The 13,730-nt window shown below is 49.5% G+C and overlaps 1 protein-coding gene and 5 non-coding genes across 7 annotated transcripts; all 6 read left to right on the forward strand.

The window, feature by feature from the left end:
• The first annotated feature begins 2,018 nt into the window (after nt 1-2,018).
• Nucleotides 2,019-2,090, forward strand: TRNAC-GCA (transfer RNA cysteine (anticodon GCA)). The gene has a single exon. It is a non-coding gene; the product is annotated as a tRNA-Cys (tRNA).
• A 400-nt stretch (nt 2,091-2,490) lies between these two features.
• TRNAC-ACA (transfer RNA cysteine (anticodon ACA)) lies at nt 2,491-2,562 on the forward strand. The gene has a single exon. It is a non-coding gene; the product is annotated as a tRNA-Cys (tRNA).
• Nucleotides 2,563-3,448: 886 nt separating this feature from the next.
• Nucleotides 3,449-3,520, forward strand: TRNAC-GCA (transfer RNA cysteine (anticodon GCA)). Its single transcript has one exon. It is a non-coding gene; the product is annotated as a tRNA-Cys (tRNA).
• Nucleotides 3,521-3,960: 440 nt separating this feature from the next.
• Nucleotides 3,961-4,032, forward strand: TRNAC-GCA (transfer RNA cysteine (anticodon GCA)). Its single transcript has one exon. It is a non-coding gene; the product is annotated as a tRNA-Cys (tRNA).
• Nucleotides 4,033-4,433: 401 nt separating this feature from the next.
• On the forward strand, nt 4,434-4,505 carry TRNAC-ACA (transfer RNA cysteine (anticodon ACA)). Its single transcript has one exon. It is a non-coding gene; the product is annotated as a tRNA-Cys (tRNA).
• Nucleotides 4,506-5,765: 1,260 nt separating this feature from the next.
• On the forward strand, nt 5,766-13,023 carry CWC25 (CWC25 spliceosome associated protein homolog). Of its 2 annotated transcripts, none has more exons than XM_059489338.1 (10): nt 5,766-5,834; nt 6,479-6,651; nt 7,420-7,650; nt 8,379-8,448; nt 8,966-9,093; nt 9,303-9,372; nt 9,802-9,929; nt 10,663-10,749; nt 11,794-11,955; nt 12,322-13,023. In XM_059489338.1, exons 1-10 carry the CDS (start codon nt 5,817-5,819, stop codon nt 12,434-12,436), a joined length of 1,182 nt encoding a protein of 393 aa, XP_059345321.1. In that variant the 5' UTR covers nt 5,766-5,816; the 3' UTR covers nt 12,437-13,023. The 2 variants fall into 2 exon arrangements, with proteins under 2 accessions (XP_059345321.1, XP_059345322.1); XM_059489339.1 differs by lacking the exon at nt 5,766-5,834 and adding an exon at nt 5,849-5,919.
• The last annotated feature ends 707 nt before the right edge of the window (nt 13,024-13,730 follow it).

Here is a 13,730-nt window from a genome sequence, read left to right on the forward strand (position 1 = left end):
ACACCGGACAACACGACACAGACCAGAACTGTTCTGCACTGCCTGCCTCAAAGCTGCCATCAAAAGTAGAGCTCTCCCTTTAGCTGTCCTAAGAGGCCCTTGGAGAAGATTGCTTTTCCCTCTGCTGATTTTTAAATCTATCTCAAGAACTCCCAATCTGCTACTCTCCCATCATCCCATCTCCAGGTCGTGGCCCCCAACTTATCTTTTGAATGATCAGTGATGTTGCACCTAAAATGAGTCTGCCTCAGAGGGCCCTGTGATGGCCTGTTAGCCTCTTGGTCAGCTACAAATAAAAAAACCAAAACCAAAGTATGAGTTCAGACTTATGTGGGCCAAATCCTAGCAAGTCAGCTACTTGCCCTCTCCTGAGTGTGCCTGGCTCCTTCAGGCTCCAGCTTCATCCTGATTCCAAGGCTGTGGCCTTCATTAAGAGTGGCACCTGAGTTAGAGAAAGGCAAAGTTAAATGGCATTCCTGTGAGTGCAGTGGATGACCTTGTGTGCTGTAAGACATGGGAATGCCTCTGCTAGACTTCTGAGAAGCCTTGGGGGGGGGGGGGGAAGTGTCCTTAAATAAACACCCTTTCCCAACCTGCTGCCTTCAAACCTCCCTCCCCCTGCCCACAATTAACTCCTAACTGGATACCTGGTCACCCTCCCTCTCTTAATCACAACCCTCAACTCACCTGAAGCCACAATCTCAAATATCTTTGACACTGGGCAGATCCCTCTTGTGACACGATGAATCTGCTGAAAAAAGTGTTATTCTTAACACAACCTGAAGTCTCTGGAAGCTGTGCTCCTCCTAAAAAAAAAAAAAAAAAAAGACAAAACAAAATAAGAACGAACCCAAAAAGACAAATGTGCTTTATCAACCCTAAACACAAACCCCAAAGTTATGAACCTAAATACTCCCTGTATTCCATGGTATTCTCTTCACAGAATCTTCCAAGCCTCTGTTGCTTTAGATGCCCAGAAACCCCTGCTGAAAACAAGCTGAAAGAGCCTCTTCACTGAAATGAGAGGAGAGCTCTTACCCCAGCACATCCCAGAGAGGGAATGAAGCCCCTCAGCCACGGCTGGGGTTAATATACCCCTGATTGTGCCCGCCTCTCGTTCCCATGGCACCCAGGAAAAGGGAGGGGGCAAATCCCACCGGGTATAAAAGCCCTCAGAGCAGCTGCAGCTGTTTGGCCTCTCTGACTTGAATTCAAGGGGCGTAAAGGGCTTGTTATAGAAGGAAGCTCTTCAGAAAAATAGCAGTGCTTTCTTTTTACATTGACTACTTAGAGCAGAAGAACAGGAAACTGGTAAGACATCAAACCTTTTAAAAAAGTTCCTAAAAATACCCTGAGTAGTCTTAAAGGGCCTCTGAAATTACCCTAAAAATCCTCAAAGTGCCCTGATAAGACCCTAAAAATACTCTACTGTATCTGGGCTGGAATGCAGAATTGGGAAGTTTTGGGACAGGATTAGAGGCAGGATCCCAAAACCCAGACTGGATCGGAGTCAGGAAATGGAAGAGAGGAACGCCTGGACAGGATTTGGATGTGATAGGAATGGAAGAAAACCCAGACTGGATTGGGGCGGAGACCTGGAAAACCTGCACTGGATCATGCCTGGAATATGGATTTTTTGGTGAAAACCTGGACTGAATTGCAGCCGATAGATGGAATGGGTGAAAACCTGGATTAGATCAGGGTGGGATATGGTCGGGAGGAAAACCCGGATGGGATAATAGCCACTATACAGAATGGGAGGAAACCTGAGCTGGATCCAGGCAGGAGATGGAATGGGGGAAATCCTGGACTGGATCAGGAATGGGAAATGGAATGAAAGCAAACACACTTGCCATCTTTTATCCCATTTAACTCCCTGTACCTTCACCAGGGACATTGGGCTGCACAGGAGCTGTCAAGGACGGGGATCCAACCTACATAAGGAAAGAGTTTCTCTCTTTTCCAGGAAATGCTTTTTAGTTTTTCTAGTGAGCCCCCCACCTTTCTCCCCCACAACAGGGGGTATAGCTCAGTGGTACAGCATTTGACTGCAGATCAAGGGGTCCCTGGTTCAACTCCAGGTGCCCCCTCTTTTTTTCCTTCTTTCCACCTGCCTTTTGCCAAAAATTTGCCTCGGGAAAAATCGATGGAGAGCTCTGAACTTGTGCTGTGCACTCTGAGTTGGTTCTGAGCTCCAGCATGTAAGGAAGGAGGGCTGGAGTGTTGGGTGAGTGCAGGGGTTGTTCTATGTCTGAGTGACCACTCGCTGTCTGTGTGAGCTTTGCTGGTCTTTAATTCTCTACAGACACCAGATCTACCAGAATTTCTCATTTTTACCACCATTTAGCACATTTAACTCCATGTACAGCTTTTGGTAGGTACATTAAGGTGCACAGGGGGGTGTCAAGGAAAAAAATCCAGTTTGTAGGCAACAGAAGATTTTTCTTTCATAAGAAACATTTTCCTATCTCCCAGGGGACCTGCTGTATTGGGGGTATAGCTCAGTGGTAGAGCATTTGACTACAGATCAAGAGGTCCCTGGTTCAACTCCAGGTGCCCCCTCCTTTTTGGCTGCTTTTCCCTGGGGATTTTGGGGGTGTGGTCGCTGGAATGGCAGCTCAGCGTCTTCTCCTGCTCATTCTTTTCCCTGTTGCAGACTGAGATGAAATCTGGGGAAAATGTCAGGGACTCCAAGGTTCAGAGCACTCAGGTGACAGACTGGGACGGTATTGGAATAAACCACTCAGGACTCCATTTTCTTCGTGATGGAAAATGCCCATTCTTCAGTCACGTAACTAATAAAGTTATGTTTTTATAAATTTTATACATTTTTATACTATTTTATATATTTAATACAGTTTTTATACAGTTTTACAGACCTCATGTGTGACTAACTGGTCAGCAGCTCTTTTGCCAATTATTGGTTAGTATCAAGTTGTTATTCTGTATTGATTGGTAACTTAAACCCCCAGTGGGTACATGCAGGAAAAGTTGTTTGTGAGACATAATTTTCATTTTTCTAACAGTGTAAAAACAGTTTATTCAGGTGTAGGTTGTTTTTTCACCCAGGAATAGGTTGTTATGGTAACCAACTGCTCACAGAGGATTGCTTTGACATGGGAACCTGCACGGCGTAGGCTTTCTTCAGAAGAAATTACAACATAACAGAGCAGACCTGATTTTATGAGGCCTTTTTCTTATAATTTTTCCACTTTTTTTCTACTACTTATATTTTTTGCCCTTATTTTTCATTGTTTCTTATGTTTTTTCCGAGGAAGGGAAGGAGCTAGGAAGGAACTGGGCCAAGGACCCATGCTGGAGTGCAATGACTCTGTGGCTGCTGCTGCCCCACAGGTTCTGCAGCGCAAACCAAATCCTCAGGCACAGAGAACTCAGGGATTTGGGGAAAAACATCCTTAAAGTGTTTTATTGTGCTGAGAAAATAGGAGGGGGTATAGCTCAGTGGTAGAGCATTTGACTGCAGATCAAGAGGTCCCTGGTTCAACTCCAGGTGCCCCCTCTTTTCTTTTTTTCCTTCTTTCCACCTGCCTTTTGCCAAAAATTTGCCACGTGAAAAAATCGATGGAGAGCTCTGAACTTGTGGGGAGCTGGTTCTGAGCTCCAGCATCCAAGGAACAGAAGTTCAGCTGGAAAAGTTTTGGGATTCTGCTCTAACCACTCACTGTGTGTGCTCTTCTCTGACCTTAAGTCTCTGTAATCACCAACAGAACTGCTTTTTTTATCTTATTTATTATTTGATTTTATTTCTTAATCATTTATTTTATTTATTAAATTGTAAGTAAAATTTCATTTTTACCATCATTTATCACATTTAACTCCGTGTAGCTTTATCAGGCGCTCCCTGGAGCTGTCAAGGAAAGAAATCCAATTCATGGACAAAAAAAGATTTTTCCTTCCCAAGAAATGTTTTCAAGTCTCCCAGGTGCAACAGCTGGGTCAGGGGGTATACCTCAGCGGTAGAGCATTTGACTGCAGATCAAGAGGTCCCTGGTTCAACTCCAGGTGCCCCCTCTTCTTTTCCTCTTTCCACCTGCCTTTTGCCCAAATCTTTCCCAGAAAACACGTGGAGAGCTCTAGTAGGAGCCGTAAGCTGGCTCTGTGCACTCGGAATTGGTTCTGAGCTTCTGAATGCAATCCCTGAGTGTTGGGGAAATGCAGGGGTTGTGCCATGTGTGAGAACGACTCCCTGCCTGTTTGAGCTTTTCTGTGTTTGAAATTCACTGCAGGCATCGGATCTACCAGAATTTCTCATTTTTACCACCATTTAGCACATTTAACTCCCTGTAGCTTTACGAGGCACTCCCTGAGCTGCACAGGGGAGTGTGAAGGAAAGAAATCCAATTTGTGGACAGCAAAAGATTTTTCTTTCCCAAGAAACATTTTCTAATCTCCCAGGTAGAACTGCTGCACTGGGGGGTATAGCTCAGTAGTAGAGCATTTGACTACAGATCAAGAGGTCCCTGGTTCAACTCCAGGTACCCCCTTATCTTTTGCTGCCTTTTCACCCTTTTTTCTTCCACAATTTTCTCATTCAGAAAGCACAGAGAGCTTTTCTTACCCCACCCCTCTGAAGTGTTGGAAATCATTGGTGATGTTTTGCCAAACCTGAACTCCCATTTTTCCATTCTGTTTGCCTGAGTTGTGCAGGAAACACACAAACCCAACAGCTGCAGCTCGAGTTTTTCCTGTACGAGTAATTGCCCTTAATTTACACAGTGAATGATGTGCATAACGCGTTCCTAGCAGTCACAGCCGCGCTGAGCTGTTTCCTCCAGGCTCTGAACTCCAGGCCGGTTGGGTGGCTACGATGCCACAGCTCGCCATCTAGGCAGCCCCGGGGCTCGAACCTCTAACCCGCAGCCCCGCAGACGGCGGCGCTGCCCCTGAGCCACGCCCCGGCCGCGGAGATGGGGGCGTGGCGGGGGGCGCGCCGGGAGGACGGCGCAGGGACAGCGCTCTGGGCCGGGAACCTCAGAGTTCCAGGTTCGAGCCCCGCCTGGCTCCAAAAGGGTAAATGGCAATTCTGTCGCGGGAGATCACAGCTGTTATCCCGAGAGAATACTGCCGGTATGCTGGGGGATCACTGGCTCTATCTAGAGAGGTTCGCCAGCTCTGTCCCGCGAAATCGCCAGCTCTGACCCGCCCCGGCACAGGAAATCCTTCCTTGCGCCCGACGACGGACTGGGAGGTGCCAGATTCTGACCCAGCCGGGCACCACCGCAGTTGACGGCACCGGCCGGGCTCTGCCCCGGGCCAAGTTGTGCGTAACTGGACTCGGGGCCGGAACGCTTCGACCCTCAAGATCCGACCCAAAGGCGCTGCCCCCCCGCTCCGCGCGTCGCCGTGACGGGCACAGCCGGACAGACTCGTCCCGTGGCTTTAAGTGCTTTTGTAATTACTCTCTTCATCATTACCAGGCGTTTCTTTGGTATTGCTGTAACCAGCCCCATTTGAAACAGGCTCAGATCTTGTCTGAATTCCCTGGCAGCGTCCAAGGCCAGGTAGATGGGGCAACCTGGGAAAGTGGAAGGTGTCCCGTCCCTAACTATGGCAGGGATGGAACTGGAGAGCTTTGGGGTCCCTTCCCACCCAAACCATTCTGGATTCCATACACGGAATGAAAACACCTCTCAGGCTCGGCACCGAGGGGCATCTCCGCCGCTTCTTTCTCTTCCTCCCCCTCCACCCGTGACGCACTGAGGAGGAAGCGGCGCAGAAACCCGAGCGGCGGCGCGTGTCGGTGACGTATTTCCTGTCCCGGTAGCGGCGGGGGACGCGCTCGCCCGCCGGCCGCGATGGGGGGGGGAGACCTGGTGAGGGGAACCGGGGAGAATCGGACGGAACCTGGGGAGGCAGAGGGAAAAATGATGGGAGACGAGGGAGCTGAGAGGGGCCGGGGTAATGAGGGGGAATGAGGGAACCGGGGGGGGTTCACAGTGGCCGGGGGAGCGTGAAGGGGGTCGAGGGGCTTGACAGAAGGCGGGGGCTGAGAGGGCACTGAGGAGTCTCAGGGGTCCGGGGGGGCTTACAGGGTTCGGGTGGCCTGAGGGGAACTAGGGTGGGGCGGGTGAGAGCGGGCGGGCGAGCCTGAAGGGGGTTGGGCCGGTGACGGGGAGGGAGAGGGCCTGGAAGGGCTGAGAGGAGCTGGGGAGGGGAGAGGGGTCGGGAGGAGGGCGTGGGGCTTCTGGGGGGGGAGACTGAGAGGGGTCAGTGGGTGCTGAAGGGGCCGGGGCTGTAGCAGGGGTCAGAGGGGGGGGGCGTTTGGAGGCGTCCCGGGGGGCTAAGGAGGGGCTGCAGGGCCAGGATGTGCCGCTGCCCCGGGACTGAGGCCACTCGCGGGGCCAGTGGGAGCCGCGGGTCCGTTCTCTGGGCCCAGCTGCCGGCATCGCTGGGCTGCCCTGGCCCCTCGGTGCCGGTCCTGGTACCAATCCCCTGTGCCAATCCCCTCTTTCCACAGAACCTGAAAAAGAGCTGGCACCCACAGACACTGCGCAATGTGGAGAAGGTGTGGAAGGCAGAGCAGAAGCATGAGGCTGAGAGGAGGAAGATCGAGGAGCTGCAGCGGGAGCTGCAGGAGGAGCGGGCACGGGAGGAGATGCAGCGCTATGCTGAGGACATGGGCACCGTGCGGTGAGGGCACAGGGACAGGGGCACCGACCGTGTGGTGAGGGTGCAGGGATATGGGCTCAGGGACAGGGGCACCGTGCGGTGAGGGCACGAGTACAGAGGCACCATGTGGTGAGAGCATGGGGACACAGGCACAGGGACATGGGCACCATGTGGTGAGGGCACGGGGACACGGCCACCGTGCAGTGAGCAGGGACACGGGGACATTGGCATGGGGACGTGGGCACTGTGTGTAACAGCACAGGGACACAGGCACCGTGCTGTGAGCCAGGGGACAGCATAGGGACTGCATGGGGACAGTACAGGGACAGCGTGGGGAGAGCATGAGGACAGCACAAAGGTTGGGGTGGAAGGGATAACAAAGCCCCTCCAGTGCCTCCCCTGCCATGGCAGGGACATCTCCCAGTGTCCCAGTGCTTCAAGCCCCAGTGTCCAACCTGGCCTTGGGCACTGCTAGGAATCCAGGGGCAGCCACAGCTGCTCTGGGGTTTCTGTTCCATCCCCTCCCCTCCTTGCCAGGGAGGAATTCCTTCCTAAAACGTTATCCCACCCTGCCCTCTGTCAATTCAAATCCATTCCCCTGGTCCCAAATCCTTCTCCAGTTCTCCTGGAGCCCCAGTCAGGCACTGAACAACCCCAAAACTTTCCCAGGCTGAACAATCCCATCCTTGGGGCCATGTCCCACAGTCCAACCCCAAACTGTCCCTGCTCACCTTCGAGCCAAGCCCTGGAGGCAGCCGGAGGAGGAATGAAACTTTCTTTTTGGCACAGGAAGCGTGAGGAGAAGCTGGAGTGGATGTACCAGGGCCCCGGGGGGATGGTGAACAGGGACGAGTACCTGCTGGGTCGCCCTGTGGACAAGTTCATCCTGGACAAGGTTGGGGACAAGGACAGCACTGGGGACACGGGGCTGCTGCCCGGCTCCATCTTCGCCAGGGCAGGGGCCAGCTCCGTGCTGGACATGGCCACCAAGATCCGTGAGGACCCCCTCTTCATGATCAGGTGTGCAGAGACAAGGGCACTCAAAAACTACAAATTAGCCTGTCTCAAAAGCACTTAAATTGATATTATGTATTATATTATCCTTTTATATATATATATATATATATATATCTCCTTTAATATATATGTCCTGTTAATATATATACTGTCCTGTATCAAAACCAGTTGAATTGATTAGAAATATCATATCCTGTATATATATATATATCTTTTAATATATATATCTATCTTATAAATGTTCTAAAATGTCTCCTATGTATCCTATAAATATATATATTATCCTATATGAAAAACAATTGATTATAAATATTATACTGTCCTATACATATATATCCTATAATCTATAAATATCCTAATATATGTATCCTATAAATACATATATTATCCTATATCAAAAGCAATCCAATTTATTATAAATATTATATTATCCTATAAATATATATCCGATTTTATATATATCCTATAAATATCCCAATATATATATATATCTTATATACCCTATAAATATACATATTTTCCTATATCAGTAGCAGTTGAATTGATTAGAAATGTTCCTATATCAAAAGCAGTTCAATTGATTATAAGAAAAGGGGCAACTCCTCTTCAGTTTTGCTAAATACACAACATTTCTCTTTGTTCCTGCTTTCTCTGTTCTTAGAGCTTGCACTTGCTGGATCCTCTTTGTGGAAATGTGATTAAAAAAACTGATTTTCTTTTTCCTGCTTTAGGAAGAGGGAGGAGGAAAAGAAAAGAGAAGTTTTAAACAACCCGGTGAAAATGAAGAAAATCAAAGCCTTGGTAGGTGTGAGGCAGGGGAGGAGCAAAAATCAGAATTTTTATTGTCCAGGACAAGGAGCCAAGCTCTGTTTGCTCCTTACACTCCTCAATTCTGAGAGAAAATCTCATTAAACGAGATTTATATGCCTATTAATTTAAATTTATATATCCATACATTTAAATTTATGTATCTGTAGATTGCAATTTATAAATGGCTATAAAGATGGGTTTCCCCTTTTCTTATAATCAAAAATTCCCATTTATAAATTGCTGTAAATTTATAAATCTCATTAAATGAGATTTTCTGGCTTGAAATCTATAAATGGCTGTAAGTTTTTATAAGCATCTTTACATTTCTATAAAGATATTTCTCTTGTAAATACTGCAAAAACATTTTTGCACTTTTAAATATGAAAAAATAATTTTTAGAGATTTGTTTGGCTTCAGGTTTTGTGCTTTTCCACACATTGGAAATGTGTGGAAAATGTGGAATTGTGGTGTTTTCTGCGTGGTCCTGAGGGAGTTTTTGGCTTTGCAGCTGCAGAACAGTTTGGATAAAAAGGAGAGGAAGAAGAAGAAGGAGAAGAAGAAGAAGCACAAGAAGCACCGGCGGCACAGCTCCAGCGTGTCCAGCTCCAGCTCTGAGAAGGAGAGGCCCAGAAATAAGTGAGTTTTACTTTTTTTTTTTTTTTCCTAAGACTGCCCCCATTCCTGCTGGTTTTTCACCTGCTCTCAGATTTTTCTATCTAATTAATGCTTTTAATTAAGTATTTCATTAAATTGTTGCTTCATTTGTTTTGCATCATTAATGAGTGGTAAAAATGGATTTATTCTTTCCATTTGCTTGCTTCAAAAGGGCTTTATTTTCTTTCTAGATCTCAGAAGAGGATGGATAGTTCCTCCTGGAAGGCTGCTCCTTCCAAAATCCCGGGTTATGGCTTACAGGTACACCCTGGGGAGGGGGGAGAACCAGGGGTTTTGGGAATAGCTGCAGCAGCTGGAACAGGAATGAATAAATTTTAAATTCAATTTGAGGCCATCTGAGCCTTGAAATTCAAATTATTCCAAGCTCAGCCAGACTTTTGCTTGGAATTTGGGATAAGGAATTCAGGATGAGGTTGTTCAGATGCTCCTCATTATCCATGGAATGGGTGGGAAGGGACATCAAAACCCATCCTGTCCCATGGGCTCCCACTGTCTCAGGCTGCTCCAGCCTGTCCTGGGCCACTTCCAGGCATCCAGGAGCAGCCACAGCTCGTCTGAGACTGCCACCCCAGGGAGGAATTCCCTCCCTCAGCTGTGCCAGCCACAAACTTCACCCCCTGTGCCCTGTGTGGGGGCTGCTTCCACCCCTGTGTTCCCTCTGGATTCCAGGTGAGGGACCCCGAGGCGGGGCCGCGCCCCCGGGAGCGCTCCCGGAGCCCATCCCGCTCTCCCCAGAGCCATTCCAGCAGGAGGAACCCCCAGAGGAGCTCAGCATCCCCCTCCGGGCACAGCAAACAGTGAGTGGGTGAAAGCACGGGAGTTCCCTGCAATCCTGTGGGGTCTCTGCTTCCCTTTTCTGACTCTGTCGGGGTCGGGATTGAAGGCACTTGAGACAATGGTTCACGTTCAGACTCAGGGGTTTATTGTTTATTATCAATGTTACAGTCTCACAGCAGGGAGCTCTGCAGTCTCTCATTAACTAGGCACAAAATGGCCAACTATCTCTTGTTACAAGGTCTTTTAAGGCTAAACTATCCAATTAAGAAATTACGCCTAGATTATTTTCACTCCTAACCCAATAACTGGTTGCTCGAAGCCCGCAGTGTGGACGTTTCTGTCCAATTACAAAATACCACCCAAACCCACGAAGAAAGAAAAAGGTGAAGAACAGCTTGCTTCTGCCCTAAAACAACCATCTTGCTTCATACTGATTACTATATTCTAAAACCCCAAACTCTAATTTTTCACCCTGTGATGTTACACACTTCTAACCAACTCCACACCCATAATCCCAGGGCTATCTATCAGTTTTGGAAGCCTTCACAGCCTCAGGTCAAATGCAGTGCTCTCTTGGGAGTCAGAGTCTGTCAATTTAGGATTGTTCCTAGAGTGGCCAGGTAACAGCCCTGCAGCTGTGGGAGCCACCTCAGCCTCAGGATGTGTTAAAACCCCCAGGAATGTTTATAAATGTGATCACGATCTAGTCAAATGTGGATTTTGGTGTTAATGAGGGTAATTCTGGGGTTGCAGGCACAGCAGCCGTGAGGAGAAGGGCAGAGCCAGGAGCCCTTCCCCCAAAAAGAGCTTCCGACGCCAGCACCCCCCGGGCTACACCAGGTCAGTGGCACCCTGTCCTGTCCCCTGTCGCTGTGCTGGAGGACAGACCCCTGGGAGGCACCTGGGCACCAGATTTCCTCTGGTGGTTGGAGGGGACAGGTGAAATGCCCAGAAAATCACACACAGGGGCCTCATGGCTCACCTGGTACTGCTGGCTGGTGGGTGGCACCTTCCCACAGCAGTGCTCGTGGTGCTGCTTCTCCTGCAGGGCGGGAATGGGAATTGGTTAATTGGTGGAGTCACCATCCCTGGGAGTATTTAACAAAGCCTGGATGTGGCACTGGATGCCAGGGTTTATTGAGGTGTTGGGGCTGGGTTGCACTCAATGATCTTGAAGGTCTCTTCCAACCCAGTGTTTCTGTGAATTCTCTAATTAGGAGGTTCTGTTCCGTCAGGCGAAAAAAGGATCCTGACAGCATCATCTTGGAATTAAAACCAATTAGGAGATCAATTAAATCAAAGAGGGATTAAAATTAAATCCAAGAGAGAGAAAAGAGCCTCCTGCTGGGATGTGGGGAGGTGGAATATTTTAAAAAAGAGGGAAATTTTTAAAATGTCCTCACAAGCTCGGCTGCCAAAGGCAAACCTGTGTTAAATCCCCCTCATCTGGGGAATGTGAACCAGCTTTGGTTGATCTGAGCCTTTTCCAACATGAACAATTCCACCATCCCAAAGTGAGGAAGATGAGGTGCCTGGGGTGCTGCTGCTTCACAGAAAAATATCTCCAGAAATGTTTTCCTGTATAGATTATGTCCTATAACCTTTGACCTCTCTTGTGGCTACTGTCAATTACTCTTTTATTTTGATATTTGCATCAAAATAAATCCCGTTCTCATTAGGATATTAAAGGGTGGTGGAAATTCTCTATGTGATGGTTCTGTTCCCTCTCAGAATCTAACTAAACAATCGCTGATTTTCCTTTTTTAATTAATCTTACTCCTGCAGGTGCCTTACTTCAATTTATAGCTTGGCAGAATTTTGTCTCTGCCAAACTCTGGTCGTTGTGAAAATGGTTTTATGAAGTGTGTCTCTCTCTCCAAACAGAAAGATCTCTCCTGAGGAGCTGGAGCGAAAACGTCAGGAAATGATGGAAAATGCCAAGTGGAGGGAAGAGGAGAGAGCCAACAACCTCAGGAAGCACCGCAAGGAGGAGGAGCTGGAGAAGGAGCTGGAGAAACTCGACTCCAGGGATGGGAAATTCTTCCAGTGAGTCTTTTACCCCCTCCTCATCCAAGGGGAATTCAGCTTCTGAGGGATGGCCTCAGTGTTCAGATCATGGGATTGCATATCTCCCCTGTGGCTGACAGAGCTGCTGTTCCCGAATTTTCCCCTCTGCCCAAAAAATGGCTCTTGCTGATTGGGAGTCAGACCCAAGCTGGGCATTGCTGATGTTCTGCCACTCTGGGAGTGTTTTATATGCAGATAATAATTCAGAAATAATATAAAATGATATATTATATTTATTTAAATATATTTATTATTATATTTATAAATTATTAAGAATAATGTAGAAATTGTCTGCTCTCCTTCAGTCAGGGTTGTGATTTCTGTCTCTGCTCCTGTTCCCTGCAGCCGTTTGAAGCTGGAGAGTGCCTCCACCTCCAGCCTGGAGGATCGGGTCAAGCGCAACATCCACTCCCTGCAGAGGACTCCTGCTGCCCTGGAAAAGAACTTTATGCAGAGGTGAAGCCTGTCCTGGTCCTACCCTGGGCAGGAGCTCAGTGGATGTTTGTTCCCAGAGGTGAGAGCTCTCCAGGAACAATTCCAGCTCCCTCAGAGGATCCCGGAGCTGAGCCCTTGGAGCCCTCTGCATTTGGGGCCTTTGTGTTCCATTTCTAACCTATTGCCAGAGCTTCTCCTCCTCTCCCCATCCCGACTGATGTCACTTTTGTACATCATTACCAAGCTCTGCTTCCTCCTGTGCCAGAGCTGAAGATCTACTTTTGCTAATCCTTAAAATCCAGAGCAGAACCGATGCACACGTGAGGTAATCCCATGGAATTTGACAGAACTACACCAACCCTGTTCCACACTCTCACCCTTTGCACCCACACTTCACAGTGGGGTGTCTGTGGCTGGCATTTGGTGGCTCACAGATTTATTTCATTGATCTCTGACCCAAAGGAAGCAGTTTCTGAGGGGGAAAAAGGGAATGAGCAGAGCGTAGCTGACACAGCAAACATTTCTCTGGGATTTTGTAATGTAAGTAATATGTACAGCAGTGTAGATTTATTTTACCTTTTTGATTAAGAAACTTCACTGTCATTTGTTAAATGTCCTTTGTGGTCTGGGGGAGATGGGAGGGGCAGGGGTGGATTGGCTGTGGGAGGGAAGGGTCGGTGAGGGTTCGGGAGGCCGCAGCAGCCCCTTCCCGGGTATGTCCAGCCCGCAGGCCGCGCCCCGGGGCCGGGGGTGTCCCCGTTGTCCCCCGAGGGTCCCGGCGGGGACCCCAAGCGGCTGCGGGCCCTTTAAACGGCGGCGCATGACGTTGTAACTGCCCATTCATAATTCCAGCCGCCTCGCTGCTGAGTGGTCCGTTCCCGGAGGGGCGTGGCGTTGGCCGGCGCGTCACGCCGACTGGGCGAGACCATCTCCGGGAGCAGGAGGAGGAAATAGGGCTTTTTCCCCTTTGTCTCCTCCGTCCGCTATCCCTCTCCGTTGTTCCCTCTCATAGCCCAGTGCGTGCCGCGTCTCTCCCCGCTCCTGCCGCAGCCCAAGCCGAGGCTCTCCCGCCGCCAGCGCCCGCCGTTCCCCCGGCTCGGGCGGGACATGGCACCTCCCGCTCCCCACCCCCTCAGCCGCCGCCATCTTGGCGCCTCCTCGGCGCGAGGCCGGAGCGAACCACCGGGGGGGGGGGGGGGGGGGGCAAGGACCAAACCACCGTGGCAGCGGGGGGGGGGGGCTGGGGCAGAGCCGGCGAGGGGAAAGCTTAAGGGGCCGGGCGGTACCACTGCGGGGGGGGGGGGGGCGAGCCGGGCCGG

Source organism: Ammospiza nelsoni, chromosome 26, assembly GCF_027579445.1.
Source record: "Ammospiza nelsoni isolate bAmmNel1 chromosome 26, bAmmNel1.pri, whole genome shotgun sequence".
In the NCBI taxonomy this organism is placed as follows: domain Eukaryota; kingdom Metazoa; phylum Chordata; class Aves; order Passeriformes; family Passerellidae; genus Ammospiza; species Ammospiza nelsoni.